Below are 27,255 nucleotides of genomic sequence, written 5' to 3'. Positions count from 1 at the left end.
GAGAAAAAGGAGACTTGGGAGGCTAGGAGTTGGGAGAGAAGGAAGCTCAGAAGAGGAAGAGGAGGAGGAGGAGGAGGAAAGGAGAAAGGAGGAAGAAGAGGAGGAGGAAGAAGAGGAGGAGGAGGAGGCTTGAAAGCAGAGAAAGTGAAAGTTGAAAGGAAATACTGAGCAAGAAAAGAAAGTTTGGGCAGAGGAAAGATAAGGTTTTCTGGAAGAAGATAAGTGGGAAGGGAAGAAGAAAAGGAAGAAAAAAGAGAAAAGTCCCCCAATCCCTCCAGACCATACTGTAAACCTCCCCCTATCCCAGAGAGAAAACATCAGACCACTACAGATGTGTTCGGGTCATTTTCACATGCTTTATTCCAGCAGTCAAAATAATTAAAAACATCTCAAATTATTATACATACACAAAATAGGTACAGAATCCTTTGGTTCCTCACACTCCCTAGGGGGGAAAACTGCCTCTTGGCTAGAAAAATTGTGCTTTGAAACCCAAAGAGAGGAGATGGCAAGACTGGCACGGGAGGGGCAGAAGTAAAGGGATTGGAAAGGCTGGAGGGGAAAGAGAGGGTTTCAGAGCAAGAGGGGAGAGCATTAGGGTAAGAAGAGGGAGGTGAGTGGGAAGCGTGAAAAGCGGGCAGAAGAGCAAGATGGAGAAAGCATGAGGGGAAAAATGTTAAAAGGAAAGTTGAATCCACCTGCTGGTGAAGACAAGATGAAAAGTCAGCTTTGGTGCAGATCTCAAGCCTGCTGTTTTTATTCCCTTTTTAAATAGCACCTTTAGAAAATTCACGAGTCCCCATAAGCCAAGAACAAACAAATAAAAAAAAAAAAGCTTTGAAAAAAAAAAGATCGTAAAACAGAAAGGGAACACTCTTTGGCATGTGGGGGGGAGGTCTCAATTTCTATAGCACCAGTGATCCCCAAATCCCTACCCCCACCCCCATTTTGGAAAACCAGTTGGCTGTCTATTTTTGCCTGGTTTTCCTATCCCCAGCACGTCTAGGAGGAAAGGAAACGCAAACTTAGCACCTTTGATTAAAGTAAGGGGAGCCCCAGAAGGAGGAGGAGCATCCCCTCTCCACCCTTGGTCCCCCATTCCAAGCCCCCACATTGTTGCCCTGGCTGGCATGAAAAAAGACAAGTACGAGGTAGTCTTTCAACAACAGAAATATACATGGAATGAACAATTTCTCAGACCCAGCCCCATTGCCTGTGTGTGAGAGGCAGATTTGGAAGGTGCCTGGAAGGGTTGGGGTGGGGACTCCCAAATCAGCTGCTTCCACTTTACTGTCCCTCCACCCTTACCTCTTTCCAATTCTCCTCTAAACTCGGCAGGGGGGAGAAATCTCATAGGACAATTCCAGGCCCAATAAGGTCCCCTCAAGTGGGGTTCCTCGCACACACTCCCCCTCTCCAAAAGAGAGGTGCAGTACAGAGGCTTGCATTCAGATAGTACGTCTTCTTTTGCAGTGGTATTGAGAAAGGAGACCAGCAGAGAAGCTGAGTCTGGGAACCCCATCTCCCCATCCCCTCCTTGAAGGGGAGGGTTAGGAGAGTAGGAGGCTGGAATGCAGAGAGGGCGGGGTAAGACCGAAGACACCTGGATGTTGGCGAATCTGTTCTTTTGTTGCCAGGAAGACCACGGCTTGCCCCAGCATTTCCTGGGACGTGGGGGAGACTTGCATTGAAGGGAGGCTGTGGGGGAGAAGTCCCCAAAGGGATGTGGTGGAGAAGGGAACAGAATGGCAAAAGCTGGGGCATCTGTAAGCCCAGTGGGCTAAAAAAAAACTGACCCCCACATCGGTCTTCAAGCAAGTGGACCAAGTTTCCTTTTTTTTTTTAAAAAGTTATTTATTTATTCTTTTTTTGTAAATTTAATGCTTTTGATTTAGTTTTGGTTTTTTGGGGTCAGATTTGGTTTGTCAGAGGTGAAAACTAAGTTTTGAGAGATGAACGGAAAGGAAAAAAAAAATTTCCAAAGTCCATGTGAAATTTTCTCCTTTTTTTGACTTTTTTTTTGTTCTGTTGGGTTGTTTTTGTTTTCTTCTGGGATCAGAGGGAAGGAAGACGGGTGGGAGGGAGCCGGTTGGGAATGGGGACAGTTTACAGGAAGCAGACGGGGCTAATGTCGAAGCCAAATTCCTGGTTGGGAGCGCCAACGTCCATGGGGGCCACATCGATGATGGGCAGGCGGGAGGTTTTGGTGGTCTTGTATTCGATGACTGTCTTGCCCCAGTTTCCAGTGTGACTCTTTAGGAAAGGAAGAGGGGCAAAAGGAATTAGCTGTTGTCCTGTGGGAGTGACCCAGTGTGGGAGTAGTAGGATGAGTAAGGGTGGGGAGCATCAGTAAATCTCTTCAAAATCCCAGATCTCAGGGTCCTGCACAAAAAGCCCACTTCTGACCTATTTCTGTGACCTATAAGCTCTGGGCAATTAGAGGCATGGACTATTCATTGTGGGGGAGGAAGGAAGCCAGGATTTACTAGATAGGATTAGCTGGTTTCAAAGCCCAGAAGACCCAGGTTTGGATCCTGCTGCTGATACAGACTACCTGGGCAAGTTACAGCCTCACCATATTCTAGGAGACTCTCTAGGCTGCAGAGACTATGTTGAAAACTGTATTGGTGGAGGGAGACCATTAAATATACCAAGATCATTGAAATTCACAGGTCCAGTCCCCCCACCAATTCGTGTAGTAAAAATTAAGCCCAGACAGATGAAAGCACACAGCCAAGAATACAACTTCTCTTAGTTTGTGATGGCAGTGGAGAGGGAAGGGAGAGGCTCACCGTGCAGCCATCCTCAATGACTCCGTAGGTGAATCGGCTGTTGCCTTCAGCCCGGATCTCGATTTCATTGGAGCCCTGGAGAAGCAGGGCCTTCTTGAGGTTGCCAGTCTGCTGGTCCATATAAGCCACGCTGTTCTTGCAGTGGTAGGTGATGTTCTGGGAGGCCTCAGTGGACATCAGGCGAAGGAAGGTCATCTGGATAGCCACATCAGCAGGGTCGGAGCCCTCTCCACCATACTCGAACTGCAATGGAAGGGAGAAGATGAAGTCCGGCCTCTTTCCCCTGCTCTCTCAGTTCTCCACAGCCTCCCTGCCTCCCCTTATTCAACCCCCTGAATGTGGGATCCCAGAATCCCACACAGAGGTTCTGTGTGAGACCTGTTAGACTATCTAGTGTCTGATTCCTTCACTTAACAGAGGAGGAAATAGGCTCAAAGAGGGGCCCACAGTCCACTGATGATGGCACTTCAACTAGAGCCCAGGCTTCCCTAAGGAGCACTGGTATAGGCCAGTTCTAACCTTTTCTTCCTTTCCCATCTAGTCCATCTTTAACTTGCTGTTTCCTCATCTCCCCCACCTCAGGATTGTCCACTTTCCTTAAGGCCTCATCCCTGTCCTAGGAAGTGTTCCCCTCTGCCCCTAGGCCCTTCCTTCTTGGTCTGGATCAGTCTTCCTTCCTGACCCCTTCCCTCACCTGGAACCCATCGGTCATGCTCTCGCCGAACCAGACGTGCTTCTTCTCCTTGGGGTTCTTGTTAATGTACCAGTTCTTCTGGGCCACACTGGGTTGAGTGGGGTACACACAGGTCTCTCCAGTTTCCATGTTGCAGAAGACCTTGATGGCATCCAGGTTGCAGCCTTGGTTGGGATCAATCCAGTATTCTCCTGAAATAGGACAGAGAAGAACTTGAGAGAGTGAAGGAGGCAGGGCCTGGTCCTGAGTACCCGTGAAAGAGGCAGGGCCCGGTCCCGGGGACCAGTGAAGGAGACAGGGGCCTGGTCCCGGGGACCAGTGAAGGAGCCAGGGCTTGGTCCCAGGGATCAGGCTGAGAATGATTCTGAGGTGGAGAGGAAGGAGAGAAAAGTGCTTGAGCCCTAGTCCCAGCAAAGAGGTGGGAGTGGACAGCAAGGGAAAGGAGTCCTTAGGAAGGTAGACCCAGGAGGAGCTGGAGACCCCCAGAGTGGGCCAGGGGAGATTCTCACCGCTCTTCCAGTCTGAATGGCACATCCTGAGGTCTCTGCAGGTGCGGGCAGGGTTCTTGCGGGTACCCTCGGGACTGCGGATGTTCTCAATCTGCTGAGTCAGGCTCTTGAGGGTGGTGTCTACCTCAAGGTCACGGTCACGTACATTGGCGTCATCAGCTCGGTAATAGCGGCCAGAGTCGTGGGCCTTCTCCTGGGGTGGCTGGGGCAGGAAGCTGAAGTCGAAGCCACCGCTGGGGGGGCCTGGAGGACCAGGGGGGCCAGGAGGTCCAGGGGGACCCTAGGCGGAGAGGAAGAGAAAAGCCCAGGTTGGTGAAGGCCTGACTTCTTGGGCTTGGGGCACCAGATAAGCCCAGAGAAGGGAAGAGAGATAAGCCAAGGAGACAGAGCTACATACAGCAGGACCAGCATCACCAGTACGACCACGGGGACCAGGGGGGCCAATGGGGCCAGGGAGACCATTGAGTCCATCTTTTCCAGCAGCACCAGCAGAGCCAGGGGGACCCTGAAAGAGGACGTGAGAAATAGTGGGTCAGATTGACATTATCCAAGGCTTGGCAACCCAGCTCCTAGCCAGACTTAACCTAACCACAGAACCTCAGGAAAAATAACAAACTCTCTACCAAGATAACATAATCCAAGTCAAATAATCCAACTCTAAGACCAACAACAAACTCAGTTGTGACAACACAATCCCTACTGAGAAATACCAGACAACTGGGTCTGATTTTTTTCTCTCTCCCTCCCTTTCCTCCCTCTCTTTCTCTCTCTCAGTTTTCTCTCTCCACTAGCACACATGCCAAGATGACTCACTGTTCTGTCCTAGCAGGGCCAAGAAGTGGGAAAGAAGGCTGGGGGTGGGGGGCTGAATCCCAAGATCAACTGGTCTGGGAATGAACATGGGCATTTGCTCTGTCCCTTCACACACCCTACTGCTCTCCCATTAGCTCAGAGATCCAAGTCTTCTATAGGAGGAGAACTCCTCCTTCTATATACTCTAAGACCTCAGGGGAAACCCTGAGTGAGACAGGGGCAAGCAGAAAAAAAAGTTACTTACTCGGGGACCAGCAGGACCAGAAGCTCCAGAAGGACCTTGTTCACCAGGAGAACCCTGGAAGGAGACAGAAATGACTCAGAACGCAGTCTGGATTAAGTAGAGATGGGTGAGGGTGGGAGAGGGGGAGTTGGAAACCAAGAGTGACTCAACCCCATTCTCAGATTTAGGAAACTGGAAATCTGGACCAAAGGTCTCTCTAGTCTGAGACTCTCTGAGTGCCCTAATCCTTCTTCATCCATGTTATCTTCCCCCAGCAGAACTCCCTGACTGTCTTGAGTCTTTTTGTATCCCCAGAGCTTAGCACAGTACCTGGCACATAGTAGGTGCTTAATAAATATTTACATATTGATTGAATAACTTCCCCTTCCCTATATTTTTCTAATCTAAAGACAATGCAGCTAATCTCTGTCCACAATACAAACCCAGAAAGGTTAATTATTTGTTCCAGACTGAAACTGAGAAATGTTTCCTTTGATAGAACATATCAAGGGGAGATGGTGGGAGAGGACCACAAAAAGGGAAGGGGACAGAAAAGGAGATACTTACAGGAGGACCAGGGGGACCCTGGAGACCAGAGAAACCTCTGTGACCTTTCATGCCTCTGTCACCCTGTTCGCCAGTCTCACCCTTGTCACCTCGGGGGCCTTGAGGTCCCTAAAAGAGTGGAGAAGTGATATTCAAATAGGTGCAGGACTCTCCAGCACCCAAATGGGCACGAGTCACTGTTTACAATGGCATTAAAGGAGATAAGAATGGAAGACTCACAGCAGGACCACGGGCACCAGTGGGACCAGCGGGACCAGCAGGACCAGAGGGACCCTAAAGGGATGGAGAGAGAAAGAAAGTCATTGAGATGCTTGAATCAGCCTGAGTCAGGTCTTCTAAGTTTGGGGAATTTATTCTCCTCAGGAGCAATGAAGTCCCTTTATATGAGTCACCTATTCTATTCTATTTCCAAAGTTCTAATATGAGCCCTTCTCCTACCTCGATCCCATTTCATCTCCCTCTCTGTTCAGCTCCAGACACTCTCCAACTGACATTTCTCTCAAGTTCCTGATCACTCTCCTTGTCACCCTGTCCACCTCTTCCCAGACATCCCTGGTCATGAGAAAATCTCTTCCCCATAACTCCTGGGCTCTACTAGCAGGGGAAAAGATTTTTAGGGACAAGGCTCAGCTCTGAGCAGAAGGGGAAATGTCCTTCCTCTCCCTCCCTTTGAGTTTCTATTTTATGGGAAATGCAGGGAGCATAAGGCTATGGAGCTTATTATAGGGAGACGACTGTCCCCCAAATCCATCTTCTTTCCCAGAATATCTCCCCCTTGAACTCTCTACCCCACTCCAGTTCAGCTGAGGACAGTCAACTGATGCCCCAATTAGCCCCCAAGAGCTTGCCCTAACTTCAGCAAGTGCTGCTGAAGAGTCACTTACAGTCTCACCACGATCTCCAGCCTTTCCAGCAGGACCCACAGGGCCAGGAGCGCCAGGGGCACCAGGAGCACCAGGGGGGCCGGCAGGACCAGTTTCACCACGATCACCCTAAAGGGGAAGGACAGGAAGGGAGAGAAGAGTCAAGGGCAGGGTCAGAGTTGAGCACTGTACAAGAGAACAGATTTACCGGATGATCTGCTCACCTTAGGGCCTGGAGCTCCATCACGACCTGGGGAACCTTCAGCACCAGGAGAGCCCTGGAAAGGGGGAGAAAAATACCTTCAGCCCAGACCAGAGAGGCAGACAAGCAGGGCTAATGCAGGCCAGCAGCCAGCACTGGGGTGGCTCTAAAGAGCTCTGCTCCTCACCTCACGTCCAGATTCACCAGGTGGTCCAGCTAATCCAGGGGGTCCAGCAGGGCCAGGGGGGCCACGTTCTCCACTTACTCCAGAAGGACCTTGTTTTCCAGGTTCGCCCTAAATACATGAAAGAGCCAGGTTAGAGAAGGGATGAGTAGAAGAGCTCTTCTCCCAGAGATTCTCTCTGTCCTCAGCGTCCCAACCACTTACATTCTTTAAATGTCTCACTGGTCCTCTTCCTGAATCTCTCCTATTCCCACCACTACCTTCCCCCTCCCAGGTCTCTCATGTTATTGAAATTTCCTAGAGAGAAAAGCCAGGGATACTCACAGAGGGACCAGGAAGACCAGGGAAACCTCTTTCTCCTCTCTGTCCAGGCAGACCAACCACACCACGCTGTCCAGCAATACCTTGAGGTCCAGGAGTACCAGGAGCACCCTGAAGGAGATAAAGGAAGGAGTGAAAAGAGGCAGGTGGAGGAAGGAGCAGTAGAGGGAGAGAACTTGATTTAGATTCATTTATAGCCCAGATCTCCTGAATCTTGTTGGGTGGGAATGGGAGTAACGGCAACTTCTGCCCCAGGTCATTGTCCAGCAGAGGAGCATGAGGAGACCTGACCTCTCCAAGCTTACTGACAATAATGTTCTTCTTTGGGATGATAGGTGAGACTGAGGGAAGGCTGAAAAAGGTCCTTGATATTTGGGAGAGGATGGGATAGGGAAAATAATAATAATAACACTAAGCTGATGTTTATATAGTGCAATAATAATGTTAATGAAACACTTTTCAAACATCAACTTGTTTGATTAAAAAGTCATGGATCAAACATCTGCTTAAGAGGGGGAGGAAAGCACTGTATACAGTTCTCTGTGATCGTTTCTCATGAGGATTTAGAAGCAGATACCAACAGGGATCATCAGAAGCCCTTAGTTGACAAGCCCAAGAATAAGGGATGTTGAATCAGAAGAGGTCACTCTATTCCTGGGAGATTTTTAAGAGTTACCAGAAGAATCCAGAGCTTAGAACTTACAGCAGGACCATCAGCACCAGGAGATCCCTTCTCTCCACTTGGGCCAGGGGGACCAGGAGGTCCGACTTCACCAGGACGTCCAATAGGGCCAGTCTCACCACGGGGGCCTTTGCCGCCTTCTTTGCCAGCAGGGCCAGGAGGTCCAGGGGGTCCAGCATTACCCTAAGTGGCAGGAAAATTGTTTAGGAAGAAAAAGGCTGGGGCCATCTTAAACTCCTAGATTGTCTGCTGAGATCTGGCCCACACCTTTACATGACTGACAGTGACTGGGCCACCAAGGGCTAGTGCAAGGAGAACAAAGCTGCATGGCCAAGGCTAGCTGTCCCAGGCTCCTCCCCACTCTCTTGTTCCCATCCTGATTACTGAAATCCACCACTGAATCTTGGCCTTTCCAAATAGTATTGACCAGGACACCCCCTTCACTTCTTCCCATCCCAACCTGGAGAATATGAATTCTTCGAGTGGATACTTACAGAGGGGCCAGGGGGACCAACTCTTCCAGCAGCACCAGGGAAACCAGTAGCACCCTACAAGGTGAAATTAAAAAGAGGCATCAAAGATATTAAGAATAGTCCAGCTAGATGGGGAGGGGAGGGGAAAGAAAGGCAGGGATGGAGGACAGGCACAAGGCAGGCAGCCTCTGTGGATATGTCCCATACTTACTCTCTGCTCTAGGATGGGGGAACCCAAGATATTTAATAATAACACAAACTCTTATTTTAATATCTTTAAAATCTATAAAATATATCCTTCACAAAAATATTGGAATGGAGGTAGAAGAAAAATTCTCCCCATTTTATAGATGAGGTCTCTGAGACTCAGGAAGGTCAAATATAACAACTTCAACTATAATCCAGGTCTCTTCCCCCCAAGTTCAGTGTTCTTTCTTCTATAATATCCTTGGAGGAAAGGTGGGCAATTTTTTTTTGCTGAGGCAATTGGGGTTAAGTGACTTGCCCAGGGTCAGAAGGGGGGCATTTTGCTTAAGACTGAAGGAAGGTCACTTTGCCAACTGTCCTTATTTGTCCCAATTTTCAGAGTTTCTAGGCTTTAGACTAGCTCCAGAGTAAGATTTTTGTGACTGAGAGTGTTCCTGGCAGGGATTGGAGGTGGATCTGAGTGGTGGGCAATACTTACAGGGGGGCCAGCACTGCCACGGGCACCTTTGGGTCCGGGAGCACCAACATTACCCTGGAAAAGAGGGAAAGGAAGATGCCATAAGTTGCAGAAATAAATGCAGAGAACTCCTGGGAAGGGTAACCAGGTCTCAGGAGATACTCACAGCAGGGCCAGGAGCACCAGTAGGTCCAGCAGGGCCAGGGGGACCAGCATCACCTTTAGCACCAGCATCACCAGGTTCACCTTTAGCACCAGGTTGGCCATCAGCACCCTGGGAGAGGAGGAACAGAGAGAGGTGAATGGGAGAGCAGAGCTCTGGAAACAAGGGGATACAGGAGATGATGGGACTTGAAAGAATAGCAAATCTCTCCTCCAATCAGATTAACATTCAATTATGAGATCCTTAAGACCAGCAACACTCACTCCTACCAACAAGAAACAGAATTCTCTTCATTTCTGATCCCTTTTCATTTTGGGAGGGGGTTCCTATCCTTTGTCCCAGGCTTAAATCCTAAAATATATAGCTTCCACTGGGATAAAAGGGAAGTGAGAAAGGAGCTTGGTACTTACAGGAGGACCAGCAAAGCCAGCAGGACCAGGGGGGCCAGGCTCACCACGTTCTCCCTGAAATAGAAGAATGAAGAGAGAAATAGTCAGAAAGGAAGCCCTGCATGGAGAGGGCCCGAGATAATGGAAGAGGAAGATGAGCAAGATATGTTTCTAAATGGGAATTCAGAGATGCAGAGGGGACAGTGTAGTGAGAAGTGAGAAACTCTTAGAGACGAATCCCTGGAGACACATGAGTAGTGAGGAGGGAGGGAGAGAAAATATAAGGTCCGAGGGATCAGGAATTAGGAATCAATGAGATGTAGAGAATGGAAGGAAGGGAAAGGAATCTCCCAGGTAATAGGGGAAAAGTACTTACAGGGGCACCACGAGCTCCGGTGGGACCAGCAGGGCCACTGGGACCAGATTCACCCTGGAAAGGAAAAGGGAGGTAAGGAACAGGCAGGAACAGGAGAGCAAGGAGGTACTCTCCTTGGATTTATTCTATTAACCATGTGTTGGTATAATCCTATACCCATATGTCCTTCAACAGGACTCCATAAAATGGAAAGCCTATGTCTGGGATCACAGTGGCTTCTGTATTTTCCTGGGCACATGTCTAGTTCTCTCTGCCCACCTACTGGTCAGATCTGACTTCTCTTCTCTCCTGCCCTCTGGCTTTTATAGGATCCTCACTCCCCAGTCTTCCTTCCTCCTGACCAATAACAGCTTAGCTCAGCTTCTTTCCCCCACCTCCACGTCAAAAAATCCCAGTCCCGATTATTAACCATTGCTTTCCCATCTGGTGCCTCATGAACAAAATGCCTTCCCCATCCAGGCTAGCCAGTGTGTTAAAAGCTCTGGAGTCAGGATCAGAAGATGGTCCTTGAGTAGCCTTAGAATAGATGAATTCACCTCTCGAATTTTGCTTTCTTCCTCAGGTAAATGTGGGCCTGAGATGGGATGGGATGGACCATCTTTTACAATTCAAAAATCCAATGATTTCTGCACTCCCTGAGCCCCCACACAAGAGGCAAATTCATCTTTATATCATACTATGAGGCACCATTATACAGTGAAAAGAGAACTGACATTGGATCCAGGAGATAGGGTTTTAAGATCCATTTCTAAAACTTACTGGCCATGGGGCCAAATCACTTAAGTACTCAGTGCTCCAGTTAACCTAGCCCTGACCTGCACTGGGAAAGGGAGTTTACTCATTCAGGACTTCCCTGGATCACTGAAATTTCAGATCCCATCCCTATGTTTTCCTATTATGAGGGAGGAGAGCATGATGTGGGGCACAGGAATGCCCCATCAACCAGCCTATTTCAGGGAGAGGCCGGAAAGACCATGGTCATTTTTACCTTGTCACCAGAAGGACCAGCAGGGCCAGGGGGACCAATAGGACCAGTCAGACCACGGACACCATCTTTGCCAGGAGCACCATCAGCACCTTTGGGACCAGCATCACCCTAGAGAAAGAAAACATAAGAGCCTTGTTTCCACCAAATAGGGTAATGGCTCCAAAGTGGTGCCTGGGAACTTTCCCATAGAGGGCATATTCATAGATACTGAAAAGAGAGCTTTTATGATGGACACAAACTAAGCCAGGAGACAAGATACCAGAGACAGACTTCCCATCCACTTTGCCAATCCCCATAAAACAGGAAAAAACAACAGATCATTTTAGGGAAAGGATTTGAGGAAGATTGCCCAAGTAGACTGATTTAATTAAGGAGCCTTCAGGCTCTTCAGTACAGATTAGAGAAAGTATTTTCTTTTTTTCAGCTTCCAACTTTATGAAGTTGAAATTATCATTCTGTTCCAGGGAAAACTCTGGATCTAATTGTTAAAATTTCCAGATAAGGGGGTGCCCCATTATAGGCCACATTTCAGAAGATTTCTCAGCTTCTTATTTGCAGAATAACCTAGGGAGAAGATTTAAGACTCTCCCAACAGTGGGAAAGCAGGAAGACTTGGGGTTCAAGTTCACATAGACTAGCTTTTTAACCCTGGGCAAGATACATCTCCTTAGTGATCCAGGGAGGGAATTCAAGGACTCTGGATAGGGAGAGCAGAATAGAGGTAGGGGATTCAATGGGAAAAAAAATAAGGGAAGGAGTAAGGTTCAGTAAGCCCAGCAAAGTAAGCAGAAGGAAAAGATCAGGCTGGAATCACAATTAATATCCCAAGTCAATAACCCAATGATATATGTCCAGAAGCATATGGAAGGGTCTGATAGGAGAGTAGGGGTGGAGTTGGGCAGAGGATGAACTTACTCTGTCACCCTTGGCACCGGGAAGACCAGCTGCACCACGTTCACCGGGCATTCCCTGCAGACCAGGAGGCCCTTGGCCACCGGGAGCACCAGGAGCACCAGCATCACCCTATGTGCCAACCAAGATGAAAAAGTTAGTTAGACATTGGAGAAATAAAGATACTGCTTATAGCCCCTCCACTGGCCCATGTGACATCAAAGGCAAGACACTGGTTATGATGAACTGAAGGGCAGGAACCCAAGCTTAATGTAGATGCTCTGCTACCACATTCCATCTATTAGACTTGGCTAAAAGGAAGACCCTCCCTAGAGAGCTTCCTACTCATTCACTGATTCCCTCCTTCCCCTCCTGCTGCTCACCTTAGCACCATCATTTCCAGGAGCACCATTGGCACCACGGGGACCCTGAGGGCCAGGAGGACCTTGGACACCGCGTTCTCCGGGGAAACCTCTCTCACCCTAGAAAGGAAAGAACAGGGTAAGTGACAGTGCCTTGGGAAGGGCCACTGAAAAGGATGAAGAACCAGAGAGGGAGGGGTGAGAGAAAGGGTCTACTTACTCTTGCACCAGAGGGGCCGGGGGCACCAGCATCTCCAGGAACACCCTGTGATGGAGGGGGGAGAAAAAAAAAGTCAGAATCAGGGCAAAGGGGTCGGAGGAGGTGAGGCATTTGGTACCCATGGTCAAGTATGAATTCATTCATTCATTTATTTGCTCAATTCTTTCAACAAAAAATTTTAGCTATTCCCTTCATGTCAGCAGACACTGGACTAGACATGGGAGACAGATACAATCTGTCTCTCCCCTTTACTTCAAATTATAAACCTACATTCTGGTTTGCAGCTCATGCCCTATTCCTGGGTTCTGTCTGAATGCTGGATTGGTAATTACTCTTTAATCTCAGTCAACCCAGCAATAGCACATGGCTTCCTTCCCCTGCAGCTCTGTCCCCAGCCCCTTACATCCTGCTTCCTGGATATTCTAGGAGGTGTGACTAGGACCTCCGTCAGACTCAATAATGGAGTAAGGAGTGAAGGCCTGGGGAGGAGGGAGAAGGAGGAGACAAAAAGCTCAAACTCCCAATGTTAGCATGAAAGTCATTGAGTAAGGGAAATGAGAATTCTTATACATCAGCTAAGCCAGCCCCTGTCCCCTCCCAAACTATTCCAGTCAGAAGTCCACTAGCCTTGTGCTGCCATGAGCTCTTAGGGGAGGGGGGGGCTAGACATTCTTAAATCATTCCCCTCCTTTCCTCAGGAAAGCTGCCAGATATTCACTCACCTGTTCACCAGGTTTGCCAGCTTCACCAGGAGGACCAGCGGGGCCAGGGAGACCCTATGGGGAAAGGGCAAGAGAGGAAGAGTTCAGAATTCAGAAAGAACAACATGGAATTTCTCCCACATTCCTCCCCTAATTCCAAAGATCCTTTGCTTCCTCACCTGGAATCCAGGAGAGCCAGCAGGACCCTGTTCACCTCTCTCACCAGCGGGACCCTGTATTCAGAAAAAAAAAAAAAGAGAAAATCAGGGATCAGATGGCAACTTCACCTCACCCACCGTGCAGCCAAGGCAGCCCTCCTCAGGAGGGGATACTCACAGCAGGCCCAGGGGCACCCTGAGCACCAGCTTCTCCATCTTTTCCAGCGGGGCCCTGGAGAGAGAGAGAACAAATTGGGGGATTAGAAGGTCAGTGGTGGAAGTTTAGGATTGGAGACTTTGGGGAGTAAAGGAAAGGGACTGATCTGAAGGAAGCTAGGTTCAACCAAATCTTAGCTCTTCCCCAAACCATAACCAGCAGTTATAGCTGAAGGCTCATAGCCCAGCCCCTGTTGCCATGGCTATTGATGCTAAAGGTTTGTTCTTTCCTAATTGGGGGGAGGGGGAGAAAAGTAGCACTTAAATGAGGGTCACTAAGAAGGGGATTGGGCACTGATGGAGAAAAGGAAATGGAAAAAATACTTACCACAGCACCAGGGGGTCCAGGAACACCTCTCTCTCCAGCCTTGCCAGGTTCTCCCTAGGGAAAGAAAAGCTTGGATTAAGGTCAGGGTAACAGAGGCTCCCCAAGGGGCCCAGAGGAAGGTGACCTCTTCAGGTCACCCTAGATCTGTGACATTTTCCAGACCATCGATGCTGCCTCCCTTTAGCCTTAGGAGATTTTTTTAAATGGCAGTTGATAGCATAGGCAATGACTGAAAATATGACTGAATTGCAATTAAATTATTCCATTTAGTTTCCCATAGAACTCATATGCTTTCCAACAGCTTCTAGCTCTTGTCAGGGAATAATTTAAATGCCTTTGCTCCCCCCTTTTTTAATATTAAGAGTTCTGGGAACAAGCCCCAAGGAAGTGCTTAAAATTGGATGCATCAGCTTTACTATGAAACTCCCTATACCTCCCACTCCACTCTTCCTAAAGGGGCTAATTTCACCATTAACATAACCCTCCCAAACATTCTTCTTAGCCTAAGATTGGAAGAAAACTCAGAAGTTATAGTGCAATGGAAGTCAGAAAATGGGTCTGAATCTCCATTCTCCCATTTACTATCAGGCAAATTTCTTGGCCTCTCTGGGCCTCAGGTTCCTTGTTTGTAAAGGGAAAGGGGATAAACTAGATGACCTTTAAGGTCCATTCCGGCTCTAAATGTATATTCCTATAATCTCTGTCCCTCCTTAAACCCCAGTGTTACAGAGGCAGCTAGGTGATTGAATGAATAAAGTTGGGGGTCCCTGGAGTCAGGAAAACCTGAGTTCAAATGCAGCCTCAGACATTTCCTAGCTGTGAACTGCTTAGCTCAGTGCCTGGCATATAGGAGGTGCTTAATAAATTCCTGCTTGCTTCCTTCCTTCCTTCCCATAGAAGAGTGAGCTGAAGGCCAGAGAATACCACCATCAATTAGTTTTAAGATGACTTATTAAATCTCAGATCTCTCAGAAAGCTTGCCAAAAAGGGGGAGGGGGGCAGAGAGAATTTTCTCCATGTTGTAAACATGAGAAAGGAAACTTAAGGGGCAAAAAGAGGAAGTGACTTTTTTTTAAAAGTGAGTCAAGTACAAGGTGGGAGAGCAAGGCCCAGGTCCCCTTATTCTCATTAAATTCTGGGATCTTGTCATTGTCTCTTTCCCTTTACTTCTTCCCTCTCCTTTTTTTCCTTCTCCACTTTTCTCTCCTTCTCTTCCCATTCTCTCCCTCTTCACCCTTTATTTCTCCTTCTTCCTTTCTCATAAGCACAACTTTCTCCATATTTAGATTCCAGTTCCTTCAACCATGAAACATCCCTTTCTACCCAAATCCTCTAGAATGCAAGTTCCCTGAGGACAGGAACGGGGGGAGAACTTTAGTACATTGCAGAGGGCTTGCTATTCATTCATTCATTCGTCCATTTATCTACCTACCTACCTATTACTTTCTTTCTTTATTATGGCTATGGAGAAATCATTAAAGTCTTATAAAATGTAAGAGCTGAATTGGATCTTAGAGATCAATTAACAGATAAGGAAGCTAAGGACAGAAAGAGAAAGTGACTTGTCCCAATTGGCACTGTTAGTTATTGGCAGAGCTGAGCTAGATTGCAATCTCCCATTTTCAAATACAGGACCTTTTCCCTCAGAGCATGGGTCCTCTCTGTGCCCTGGCCGGACGGTGGGCAGAGAAGGAAGGGTCAGAAGGGGGTATACTTACAGCAGCACCCTTGGGTCCAGGGAATCCCATTACACCAGCTTGACCACGGGCACCAGGGGGGCCTGGAGGTCCGGGACGACCATCTTGGCCAGCAGGGCCCTGAGGATGGACAGCAAAGAAACAGCTGAGGTCAAAGGGCCAGAGGCAAGAATGGGAGAGCTGGTAGGATCAAGGCAGATGAGGGCAATACTTACGGGAGGACCAGTTTTGCCATCAGGACCAGGGCTTCCAGGGCTTCCAGTCAGACCCTAGGGAGAAAAGCAGACAACAGTGAGACAAGAAAGAAAGGATCCCAATTTTCTGCAGATTTCCATTCCATGTTAATCGTATGTGTCTCTTCTGCGGGAGGAAGGTTGACATGAGATGCATGGACAGAAGGAAGGTGACAGGTAAGGAAAAGAAGCAATCACAAGGAAGATTGGCTGTGAGACTGAATGTTAACTTGGGTTCATCCCAAGATGTTCAGCAGAAAGGCACTCCCCAGGATCATGTTTGCCATGCTGTGCAATATTCTCCAGAAAATCCCTCTCCTCGTCACTTTATGACAGTCCATCACACAGAGGGGCTGTCCTGAGTCCTTCACTGACATCTCACCTTGGCACCAGGTAGACCAGCCTCCCCAGGACGACCAGATTCACCAGGAGATCCTTTGGGACCAGCAGGGCCAGGAGCACCACGTTCACCAGGAGCACCCTAGCATGGAAGAGAAAAGAAGTTCTAGAATCAGTGGCTCTTTCATATCTGGGCAGGTGGGGAGTCAGGGCTTCTATCCAACAAGAGAAAGGCTGATTATCTGCAAGGACAAGGGAACATAGTGATTTTTCATGGAAATAAAGAAAGCTGCTGCAAGGAGCCTGAGAGACCTAGGATTCCTTTTATGGTGAGCTGTGTCCCAGGCCTATCCTTCATAGGGAGCCAGTGGGACACATCCTATCCTAAGAAAGGATGCCTTAAGCACTTGATTCAATGTCTTGCATGTAATAAAAGCCACGTATGTGTTGGTCGATTTGATTAAATTTTGATTGGATACAGAAGGGCAAAGAGCCAGAAAACTAATGGCATTCCCTGCCCCCCCCCCCCAACCTGGATATTCTGTGATTGTGTCTGCCAAGAAGAAACAGTTAAAAGGAAATTACCTTAGGACCAGCAACACCATCAGCACCAGGGAAACCACGGCTTCCGGGACCGCCCTATGGGGGAGAGAACATGATGAGCTGGGAGGTGGAAGACAGGGCCACAGAAGGGACAGGTGCCATCCCCATGGTTAAAACGGGGAAGAAAGCAAAAAAAGAAGAATGGAAGCGGCCACTTACTCGTTCGCCAGCTGGGCCAGGCAGACCAGCAGGTCCAGGTTCACCACGGGATCCTCTCTTGCCTTCCTCACCTGCAGGGCCTGGGGGTCCTTGAACACCAACGGGGCCCTAGAGGATGAATGGGAAAGAGGGAAGTTACTTGTGAACATTTAGTTCCAAGCACCAAGTCTGGAGATAGCTACGAAAAAAAATATGTTCTTTTGTTTGACTCCAAGTGCATGTTCTAGGTGTTTTTCATCTTTCCTATCAGAGTGCGAGTTAGAACAAAAATGATATCTGTCTCTGTCTCTCTCTCTGTGTCTCTGTCTCTGTCTCTGCCTCTCTGTTTCTGTCTCTGTCTCTCTCTCTGGCTCTGGCTCTCTGTCTCTGTCTCTGTGTCTGTCTCTGGCTCTGTCTTTGTCTGACTTTCTCTCCTTTTCTTTCCTAGAAGCTACTTGAGGATAGACACTGAGTCACCCCTATTAGGGGGAGGTTTCCTGAGCATTAAGGCCATATCTCTTTATCTTCCTCAAAGTCTAACACATCTCGTTGGACATCTATTGCACCTCTTAGTTCTGAGTGAGAATGTACTCATAGGTACATTGGTATATCTAATAATAACTGATGCTTATAAACTGCTACTGCTTTAAAGTCTGCAGAATGCTCCATTATCCATGATCTCATTCGATCTTCGCTCCAACCTTGGGAGGGAAGTGCTGTAAGTATCATCACCCCCATTTTACAGATGGGAAAACTGAAGCTTAGAGAAATAAAGTGATTTGCTAGAGTTGTATAGTAAGTGAGTGTCAGAGGTGAGAACTGAATTTAGGTCTTCTTGACGTCAGGTCCACGTGTGAGTGTGTGTATATGTGTATGCACTGAAGTATAAGAGAGAAAAATACTTACGGGTTCTCCTTTGGCACCGGGGTCACCTTTGTTACCAGGGGTACCAGGTTCACCCTAAAAGGAAAGAGGAAAAAGAGAAAAGGTTGAACTGAGGATAGAAGGAATTAGGAAGGGAAAGGACAACTAATCTCAAGGTCAAAGCCAAAGTTGATCCCCATCCTTTGGAGATCTGGACCCAGGTACAGCTGGGTTATCAGAAAATAGACTGGTAATCACTTCTAGTGTCAGTTATTAGGAGAAAAGTGGCAGAGGAAAAGTACTGTTACTTACACTGTTACCCTTGGGACCGGGAGCACCACTGGGACCCTGAGGTCCAGAAGGACCACGGGCACCGGGAAAGCCAGGAGCACCAGCAATTCCAGGAGCACCCTATAGAAGATAAAAGACAAAACTCAGTTTCCTGGTATAGAAGGTCACATCCCATCAAAGGACATTGCAGGGCACTACAAGCAGAACAAATGGATTTCAATATACTTACATTGGCACCTTTGGCACCAGGTTGTCCATCAGCACCAGGGTTACCCTAAAGCAAAAAGAGAAGAGAAAGAATGAATGATGGATACAAATTCTGAAGTTGGTCAGAGGTCAAGTTACATAAAAGTAGGAAGCTACTTACAGAGGGGCCGGGGGAACCAGCAGGGCCAGGGGGACCGGGCTCTCCACGGACACCTTGGGGACCTTCAGAGCCACGGGATCCTTGAGGACCAGCTTCACCCTGGACCAGGAAAAGAGCCATGAGTCAAATGTTCAGGGTCAGCCCCCTGCATCTTCATCTTACTTCCCATCACTTCACCCCCTGCTCACTCTTATGGGGAGGAAAGACAAGGGAGGGAAGGGAAAGAACTAGATTTTTAGATGGGAGGAGAGGAGAAAGAATTCTTCTTGCTTCATAGGATTGAGGTTCTGGATCAGAAATCAGAAATCTATGTTCAGGTAAATCCAGGATCAAGGGTCAGTATATAAATGCTTTAGAAACTAATGTCCTAATTTGATTGGGCATCCAACAGAAATCTGAAATTACAGGACAACTCTCCAGGGTTTGTTTAGGCTGGTGATTCCTGAAGGATGGATTTTTTTTTTCTTGTGGTTTTGGCTAACTTCAGAGAGTGGTGAAGTGGGAGGGTCAGAGTGGGGAAGGCTCATTCTCTGTTGGCCCACAAGAAACAGGGCTCTTGGCCAACCTAAGCTCCAAATTACTTGGAGTTTTCAATTTTCAACAGCTCAGCCAGGTTTGGGATGGGAGGGGTCTATCTGTTTAAGGAGCACTGTGAGGAGGAGGAGGTCGAAGAAAGTGGACAGGATGGATGGATTCTCACCTTAGCACCAACAGCACCAGGGAAACCAGGGGGACCAGCAGGACCAGTAGGACCCTGTAAAAGAAGGAGAAACCTTAGTGGAAAGAAAGAAACCCTCAGATCCTCTCAGCCAGAATGAGAAGTTGTCTAAAAAGGCCCAGAGACAAGGAGTCTCAGTGTCTCCCAGATCCTGTCCCAAGTGATCTTCATTTGCCCACGAGAACAGAAGCTGACCCAGGAAATCCCTCTTCTCCCAATCTCTCTGGACCCTCAGTGAATGTTGTTCATACTTACTGGGGGTCCAGCAGCACCTGTTGCACCATCGTTACCACGAGCACCCTGCAAAAAAGGGAAAAGGGAAAACATCAGTTATGCTTACATTTAATGCAAACCAGAAGTCATGGGGGTCCTGAAATGCCCGAGTCATGTGATACTTACAGCTGGGCCAGGGGGTCCAGGGCGGCCTCTCTCACCAGGCAGACCACGAGGGCCCTGAGGAAAACGAAAGCAGAGTGAGATAGAGTGAAGGAGGTACAGTTTTCTTTAATCCCATCACCTCTTCAGACACCTTTAATCATGTATTTTATAAGCACTCAGAATGCTAAAGGTGTCTCTAAGAAGTCTAACAGATTTAGGCTTCTTTTCCCCCCAAGAGACCCCCTCCTGCAGCTCTGCCACCATCATCTTGGGGGCCCTCTGTCTCCCCTGCTATTCCAGTTGCTGGTTGCACCTACCATTTGTCCAGGAGCTCCATTTTCACCAGGGCTGCCAGGCTCACCCTAGGAAGCAGAGATAAGAATGAGGCTTTTTGTCAGAGGAAGAGGAGAGATGAAAGGAAACTGGTGTTTACTACTAAAAGATGATCTCTTACCTTAGGACCAGCAGGACCACTGTCTCCCTTGGCACCATCCAAACCACTGAAACCCTAAAACAACAGAAAAAGAGAGATGCCAAAGTGAGGTGCGAAGGGGAAAAAGGTGGATTCCCACAGCTTCCATTCAGGATAGCCCCCATTTTCTGGGTCCTGGAATGAGAATACTGAGTGAGAATGGAACCTGTTTATGAAATAGTCACTGCACATACCTCTGTCTCTAGACTGAACTGATTGCCAATCATCCCATCCATAAGAGTACCTGATTCTTCCCTTCTCTCATCTATGCTTTTACTGATAGTTCTACTTCATTTAGCAGTGCCTTTCGAGCTTTAAACTACTCAAAGGAAGATATTTTTAATTGCCTAATCAAAATCTCTCTCATCTTCTGAGAACCTTTTAATAAATTCTTCAAACTTTTGGTTCTTTGGTGTCTTTAAAAAGTGTAACTGTGTTATTTTGAAGAGATTGTTTTAGATTGAAATGGGTAAGAGAAGACTTACCCGGTGTCCCTTCATGCCAGGGAGACCAGCAGTTCCGGGCAGACCTCGAGCACCCTGGAGAGAAAGAACAGAAGGATGGTGAGAAATAAAGACAGAAAACAAAAAAAGTTACCTCACTAGGTAAAAAGTGTAGGATCCCTCATGGAGGAGATCTCTTTCTTTTTTACTTTTATTTATTTATTTATTCATTCATTTATTTGCAAATCTCTTTAATAGAGACAGAATTGGCAAAGGTGATTATTATTTTCATACCTTATCCTATTCTAAGATCCAACATCACTTTCTTGAGGTATCAGTTACTAAAATCTAAAAGCTGTGGCAAGTGCATGTAGGACTGATGATGATCAGTACAGGGAGCCTCTAGGATTATATCGACTCAGCTAAGTAACTAATACTAGAAGGCCCTAAAGCCTGAATTCTAGGTTCTTCTATCTCAAGTTCCCTCTCACCTGAGGACCAGGAGGACCACGTTCACCGGGGCGACCAGGTTTGCCAGCTTCACCCTAAAAGGAAGAGAGAAAGTTGTCAAAAAGAGCCTCTGTTAAGGGTCACTGCAGCCAGTCTGCTGCTGTCATGTCCAACTACAGTTCACCAATTAGGAAATGGATGGGGCTAGTCAATTAGGGGAAGTTTGGGATGATCCCAAATTCTCTTGGAGTCATTAAAACCTGAGAGAAGGCTTCAGGAAATTTGATTTCATTTCTAGAGCTCTGATTTAAGAGCAGGAAAAAAAAAAATCCTTAAATGCTTCATTTACTAGAAACATTTGCATCAGTCATTAAACAGTTAATCTCCCAGTTCTCATAGGCTTTGGTACAAATTTGAATTGCTCTGAGGTGGTAAGCCTAGTCAAGTTGTTTTCTCTGGCTTAGTTACAAGCCTCTTGGTATGGTTTAGGGACCTTGTGCAAGGAAGAGAAAGCAGGCTATGCTTGAAATACTGAAGGTGAAAATTCTCCCTTTGGATTAAAGAGAAGTTTCCAAGTAACCCCAAAGGAATTAGACATCAGGAAAAGGTCCATCTTCCATCTTGAATGCCTTTTCCTTTGATGGAGCCCCAATGGAAGATGTAGCATTGGAGTTAAAAGGAATGCAGGCTTCTGTGTGGTGGGCAAGAGAAGGGAGCAAAGGTCGAATGCATCTCAGGAGTTACTTACATCATCTCCATTCTTGCCAGGGGGACCTGCAGGACCTCGGGGACCCATGGGACCCTAGAAGATACACAAAGAAGGTTAAATCCATCCTAGTAAGACTGCAAGCAACATGGAAAAATGGAATAAGACAAAGAAAGGGCTAAGTAGTTTACTTATAAGTAAACATTCCCTTAAGAGGGTAGCTGGGGGCAGCTAGCTCACACAATGGATAGAGTATCAGTCCTAGAATCAGGAGGACCTGAGTTCATATCTGGCATAGACACTAGCTGTGTGGCCCTGGGCAAGTCACTTAACCCCAATTGCCTCAGGGGGGAAAAATGTATCTGAAGGAAAGAGGAAAAAGTTTGCAAGAAGAGACAGTAGGTGGCACAGTAGAGAATCTCTTGGATGTGGAGTGTGGAAGGACTGAGGTTAAACCCTGCCTCAGGCACTTAGTACTGGTAAGATTCTGGAAGGTCTCTTAACTTCTCTCAGCCTCAGTTTCCTCACCCATAACATGGGGATCATTATAGCGTCTACCTCATAGAGCTATTGTGAAGATCAAATGAGATAAAATATGTAAGTGCTTTGCCAACCATAAAGCAGTATATAAATATTAATTATTATTAAGATGAATATATCTTTCATTTTTAAAAAGATGGGATTTTTTTTGGGGGGGGGAAGAGAGATGTTATATGAATGAAACACTCGTTGCATGGTGGATGAATGGCAAGAAGGAGAAGGGCAGGGGAAATGGAGCTGGTAGGACCACTTACTGAAGCTCCAGGCTCGCCGGGTTCACCAGGGGGGCCTTGGAAACCTTGGGGACCCTGGAAGAGGAATGGATTGGGGAAGCATGAGAATGACATGTCATACCCATATAGCCCTCATCTCTGCCCCTCATCTCAGCCCTGTCATCATTACCCTCCCTCATTCACCACCATCATTTAAACTATCCGGTGCTAATTCACATAATTGGTATGATCTTCACTGGGCTAATTAGCACCACCCACTATCCTCCTACTTCCGGCTCCTCCCCTGCCACAAGCAGGCAGCCGAAGGCCCCTTCCCATGTCGGAATATCCCAGAAAGAGAATCCTGAACATCTCTCCCCTATCTTTTCCCAGCTGCATCCCAAAAGAGATTTAAGACTTCGAATTCAGGGCATGGGTGAGAGAATCACAGATACTTACAGGTGAGCCGGGGGGACCTGGGAGACCCCGAGGACCAGAGGGACCCTAAGGAGAGAAAAGTGAAACAATGAAGACAATTCAAAAGGAAAATGCAAGGCGCAGAATGCCTTTTATCTTTCATTTCCCATGGGTTCCCTGTTGCTCTTAACTATCCTTGAAACCCCCAATTTACCTCCTAATAGTAGCAAGCAAGTCTGGAGATGAGTGTCCTGCTGGCCCCTCCTCCCTCCCAAGGTCTCTTATTTGCCTCTTTTTGAATCCCCAGGGCACACAGTAGGTGCTTAATAAATATGTATTGATCCCTTGCTTCCCTGGCCTCCCTTTGCCCTAGGGAACTCACCATGGGTCCAGGCACAGACATGCCGCCACCTGATTTCTCATCATAGCCATAAGACATTTGGGGAGCAAAGTTCTAAGGGGAAAAAAGAAAGAGAAGGGGGAAAGGTCAGGTCACTTGGTAGGAGAGAAAAAAAAAATCCTTCCAAGAGTGACCTGATTGTATACTTACTCCTCCAAGGCCAGGGGGACCAGGGGGGCCGGGGGGGCCGGGGAGACCAGGCTGTCCTGGGATGCCATCTCTTCCAGGTGGGCCTGGGAGTCCCTGCCAGGGAAAGAAAGCAAATGCCAATGTGTGAGCCACAAAGCAGGCCCCATAACCATTCCCATCGTCAAACCTCCAAAGAAGAATTTTAAAAATTTACCCTTTCACCTCGGGGCCCAGTATCTCCTTTGGGACCCTGTGAGGTTGGAAGAAAGAGAAGAAAAAAACAAGAATTAAACAGGTGGATGGGCAAATGAGGAGAATATACACTTGTGAGGCAAAAAGTAAGAAAAATAAAAAAAAAACCAAGAGCTACTCTTTACCTCGACTCCTGTTTCTCCGGGAGAGGATGGTGAAACTATTGGGAGAAAAAGAGAAAAAGTCAGAGGATGACTCCGACAGCAGAGGGGTAGGGGGGAGCAGAACCCTTACCCAAGGCTCTCCCTCAAAAAACGGCCCCAAGTCCTCTAGCGGTCAGACAAGAACAAGGGTGGGCAGTGGGGGAGGAAGTGGGAGGGAGGGAGAGGGAAGAGAGGCAGTCTATTCCATGACACGGGGAGTCGGGAAAGAAACGAGGGGGGAAAGTGGACATCGATGGGTGGGACGGAGTGCCAGGCCTGCCATACCAGCATCGGCACCAAGGCAGGTGGGGCAGCACTCATCGTCCTTGTACTCCACGTTGGGGCAGTTGGAAACGTCTTCACAGATTATTTCATCACACAGGATGCTCCCATTGTCGCAGACGCAGATTTGACAGGTCTCGGGTTTCCACACTGCTCCGTTATGGTACTTTAAGCCATTCTGTACACAGGTGCCTTCTGGAACTGGGACACAGCGTTGGAAGGGGAAGGTCAATGGTGGCGGGGGAAGGGGCAGAAGAAGAAGGGAGTCCCGGCACCTTTCTACCCAGAACTCCCGGGAAGTCCTACAGTCAGCCAGTTTCCCTCCGGCTTCCCCGGAGTCAGGGAAACGGTGGATGTCACTTCCTCCATCCCCAGCAGCTGTTCATCCCCCGCTCCCCCACCCCTAAGATTCATCTGCTTCTCATCAGGGGCTCAGTGACAGCAAAGGCTCAGGGCCAGAGACATTCTAACTTTCCAGTTTAGGAATTTAAACAAAGCTTTAGGCCAATTGTTCCAACCAGCTCCGACCCTAGTTCATTGGGGCGCGGCCAAGTCAAATAAAAGTTGGGGGTGGGAGGGGAGGTGGGGGGGGCGGAGAGAGTGGAACAGAAAAGACCACAAGTGTGGAAGGGGGAGATTGGGGTGTCGGTGGGAAGGAGGAGGAAGAGGGCCAAGGGGAGAGATTCTCCAGGGGGCAGGTGGAGAGGGAAGGAGCGGAGAGAAGATAGCGGGCGGGGAGGAAGAGGAGTGGTCCGGAGGAGGACAAAGAAAGTAGGGAGCAAGGGAGGGTATCACCCCCCCAAACCCATTGTGCTCCTTCCAACCAAAAGACACGCCCTAACATCTATTTTGTTATTCCTCACCTCCTCGATCTTTTCCTCTTATCACCCACAGACACCCCCAAAGCAAGACCCAAGAACCGCGCCCTGCGCTCACTTCCCGCAGTCAGCGCTTTCTGGGACTTTAACTGACTTTGAACCAAACAATAACAAAACCAAAAACTCCGCAAAAAGCCCATTGGAGTCCCTGCCCTCATCCCCCGCGCGTGCAACTCCGTGGTTCACCACGAGGTGGTGCTCAGCGCTAGGGAATGGACACAGGCGGAGAAAAGGGAAGGACGAGGTCCCCGGACCCCCAGCGAGCCTGCCCAAACTCCGCCTTTCCCACCCCACCCCAGCCCGCCTCCGGAAAAGCGGGCGATGCGCTGTGAAGTCCCGCTCGCCTTAGCGCAAGGGGAGGCCCCACTCCCTCAGGGGGCCAGCAGAGGGCGCTGAAATTTCACCCTAGCCCCTCCCCGCTCAAGTTTCTCCTCCTATCCCCCACCTCCCCACCCCTCCTCTTGCAGCAGCCCCCACCCCCTAGCATCCCAAGATCTAAGGGGGAGCTGCGTCTAGCTGCAGAGCCTGCAAAAACGTTTTTCTTATGAATCATCCTTAATTCCTTCCTGATGGCTTTTGCATTTTGGGCTCCAAAATCCTAGTCCACCACCCAGATCCCCAGTCCTTCCACAAGCCCCAACAATACTTCGTCCACCGAGTCTTCTCTCAGCACTCTCACCCAAACTAACTCACTGTTCCTCTTCAACCTGCTCCTCCCTGATGGGGTGTCACCCCTCCCTCAGAAAACCCACACATCCTACTGTTTCAAGCGCTAGTTCCTCTGAGATCTCCCATTTAAATTCCATCTCCTGGAAGTCTATATCCTGGGCAATCCAGGCTCAGCTAGGGGATTCCCAGGAGGAGTGTTAACGGGGCCCTGATAAATGAACTCCTCCACTCATGCATTCCCCCCCCCCCCGAAGTTTGCAACTTACTGTCTTCTTCGTCTTGGCCATGGGTGAGGACGGCAGTAACTGCTAAGAGGAGCAGAAGCCGGGGATCCACAAAGCTGAACATGTCTAGATCCTAGACATGTAGACTCTTTGGGGCTTGGGGTTGGGGGGTTACCGTCCACTCATGCGCGGCCTGAGAATCTTGGGTACCTCCTGCTCAGACCCCAAGGAGAAACTCCCGTCTGCTACAATGCCTGAGTTGGGCCCCTTTTTATACTGTCCTGGGATCCCAGGGAAGGAGGGATCCAGCCCCCACTGAGAGGGGGAACGGGCCACCCGCTGCCCAGCCAATCAGGGCCTCACAGTCCGGCCCCCAATTTGGGAGTTGGAAGGGAGGGGAGGGAGAGGGGGGAGAAGTAGGAGGAGGGAAGAGAAGGGAATCTGTCCTTTTCTTTCCCTGCCCCCCAATCTTTCTGTCGTCTCCGTCTCCCTCATGTTCCCAACTTTGAGATACTGCTTGCTAAAATATGAACTGGTCCCCCATGTAAACTTGGGAGGCAATACAGGGGGAAAAAGTTATTCTTTTGCGGGAAAAAGGGGACCTCTGACAAAGGCAGAATGGATTGGGAGGGGTGAAGAAACGGGAGACCTTGGAGAAGAACTAAGTGGGGATTTAGAAGACTTGAATCAGACGGTCCCTCTCCTATCAAAACAGGTGGAATGCCCCTCTTTAGGGAGTTTCATCTGCAGGAGATTTGGTGACATTTGGGAGAACAGGGAAGGGAGATGTCATCCTAGATGATAAAAACTAAATGTCTGTGATGAATTTGACAAGAGGGTCAAACCCTCTTGTTTGGGAGGAGAAACCTCCCGTTACCATGTTTGGGGCTTGAGAAGGAAATTTGGATAGTTTTTGGCATCTCCATCATCTTAAAGCAGGAAGCACCAGAAAGGATTTGGGGGTACTGAGAGACTGGGGTCGGGTAATTCGACAACTTAGTCTTCCCATTGCCAGGGCCTCTAACTACCTGGAGCGAGGAGGAGGTGGGGAACAGGGACTGGAGAGGAATCATCTTCATTGAATGTGAAGGTGAGGGTGTCTGTGCTTTGGTGGAGGGAACGACTTATTGGGCAACTGGCTACTTATCAGAAAGGAAATTGCTCCCTTTGAGGGAAAGTTTTAACTGCTCAGAAGATAATTTCTGAGTCCTGAATGGGGAGCTCTCCCAAGACAAGGGGGTAACTGATGGCTGCACATTTAGTAAGAAGGGTCTCTCTTTGGGATGTTTCTTGTCCCCATCCTAGGTATTTTATTCTAGGAACTGAGGAATTGTGTGTAAGGTGCAGTGTTGGGAGGATTGACCTGGGTATCTAAGGAAAAGCTTTGGCTAAAATACATAATTTTAAAAGTCTTGTATTATATGCAGGATTTGAGATTGAATTGTTGGGGGGGACTGGCTGACTGATTCTTGTTTAGAGGAAGGGGAGTTCACCATCATTTTCTCTTCCACCCCAAGCACTGGAATTAGGAAGAAATTCTTTGCTTCTCCGGAGCTGTGTAAAGACCCTCAGAGGGAGTGACAAGAGCTGAAAAGTGGGGAGGTGGTTGCTTTGGTATACATTTTGGGGAC

General features: G+C 48.3%; 1 protein-coding gene across 2 annotated transcripts; it reads right to left on the bottom strand.

The window, feature by feature from the left end:
• Positions 1–334: 334 nt before the first annotated feature.
• COL1A1 (collagen type I alpha 1 chain) lies at positions 335–25,884 on the bottom strand. 2 transcript variants are annotated; one of them, XM_003768375.4, is made up of 51 exons: positions 25,667–25,884; positions 23,857–24,054; positions 23,554–23,588; positions 23,391–23,426; positions 23,198–23,290; positions 23,030–23,101; positions 22,690–22,734; positions 22,273–22,326; positions 21,521–21,574; positions 20,814–20,867; positions 20,365–20,418; positions 19,862–19,915; positions 19,725–19,769; positions 19,429–19,482; positions 19,285–19,329; positions 19,012–19,065; positions 18,312–18,410; positions 18,174–18,218; positions 17,966–18,064; positions 17,696–17,749; positions 16,811–16,918; positions 16,634–16,687; positions 16,092–16,190; positions 15,692–15,745; positions 15,498–15,596; positions 13,780–13,833; positions 13,414–13,467; positions 13,257–13,310; positions 13,099–13,152; positions 12,377–12,421; positions 12,178–12,276; positions 11,819–11,926; positions 10,904–11,011; positions 9,916–9,969; positions 9,561–9,614; positions 9,154–9,261; positions 9,009–9,062; positions 8,345–8,398; positions 7,872–8,033; positions 7,172–7,279; positions 6,851–6,958; positions 6,686–6,739; positions 6,483–6,590; positions 5,818–5,871; positions 5,599–5,706; positions 5,053–5,106; positions 4,393–4,500; positions 3,996–4,275; positions 3,487–3,677; positions 2,793–3,035; positions 335–2,253 (listed from the first exon to the last, which is right to left on the bottom strand). In XM_003768375.4, the coding sequence occupies exons 1-51, from the start codon at positions 25,746–25,748 to the stop codon at positions 2,107–2,109; spliced, it is 4,365 nt and encodes a 1,454-aa protein (XP_003768423.1). In that variant the 5' UTR covers positions 25,749–25,884; the 3' UTR covers positions 335–2,106. The 2 variants fall into 2 exon arrangements, with proteins under 2 accessions (XP_003768423.1, XP_031821919.1); XM_031966059.1 differs by lacking the exons at positions 16,634–16,687; positions 16,811–16,918; positions 17,696–17,749; ... (5 more) ...; positions 19,429–19,482; positions 19,725–19,769.
• Between the last annotated feature and the right edge of the window lie 1,371 nt (positions 25,885–27,255).

This window comes from Sarcophilus harrisii, chromosome 4 (genome assembly GCF_902635505.1).
Source record: "Sarcophilus harrisii chromosome 4, mSarHar1.11, whole genome shotgun sequence".
In the NCBI taxonomy this organism is placed as follows: Eukaryota; Metazoa; Chordata; class Mammalia; order Dasyuromorphia; family Dasyuridae; genus Sarcophilus; species Sarcophilus harrisii.
This window is presented reverse-complemented; position numbering and strand designations above follow the sequence as displayed.

Excerpts from the sequence above, each read along its gene's own strand:
- COL1A1 (XM_003768375.4), bottom strand. The coding sequence starts at position 25,748 with ATGTTCAGCTTTGTGGATCCCCGGCTTCTGCTCCTCTTAGCAGTTACT. Across the intron at positions 23,589-23,856 it reads CTGCCTTGGTGCCGATGCTG|TTTCACCATCCTCTCCCGGA; the intron begins GTATGGCAGGCC and ends TTCTCCCAATAG. Across the intron at positions 9,262-9,560 it reads CTGGCTTTGCTGGTCCTCCT|GGTGCTGATGGCCAACCTGG; the intron begins GTAAGTACCAAG and ends CTCCTCTCCCAG.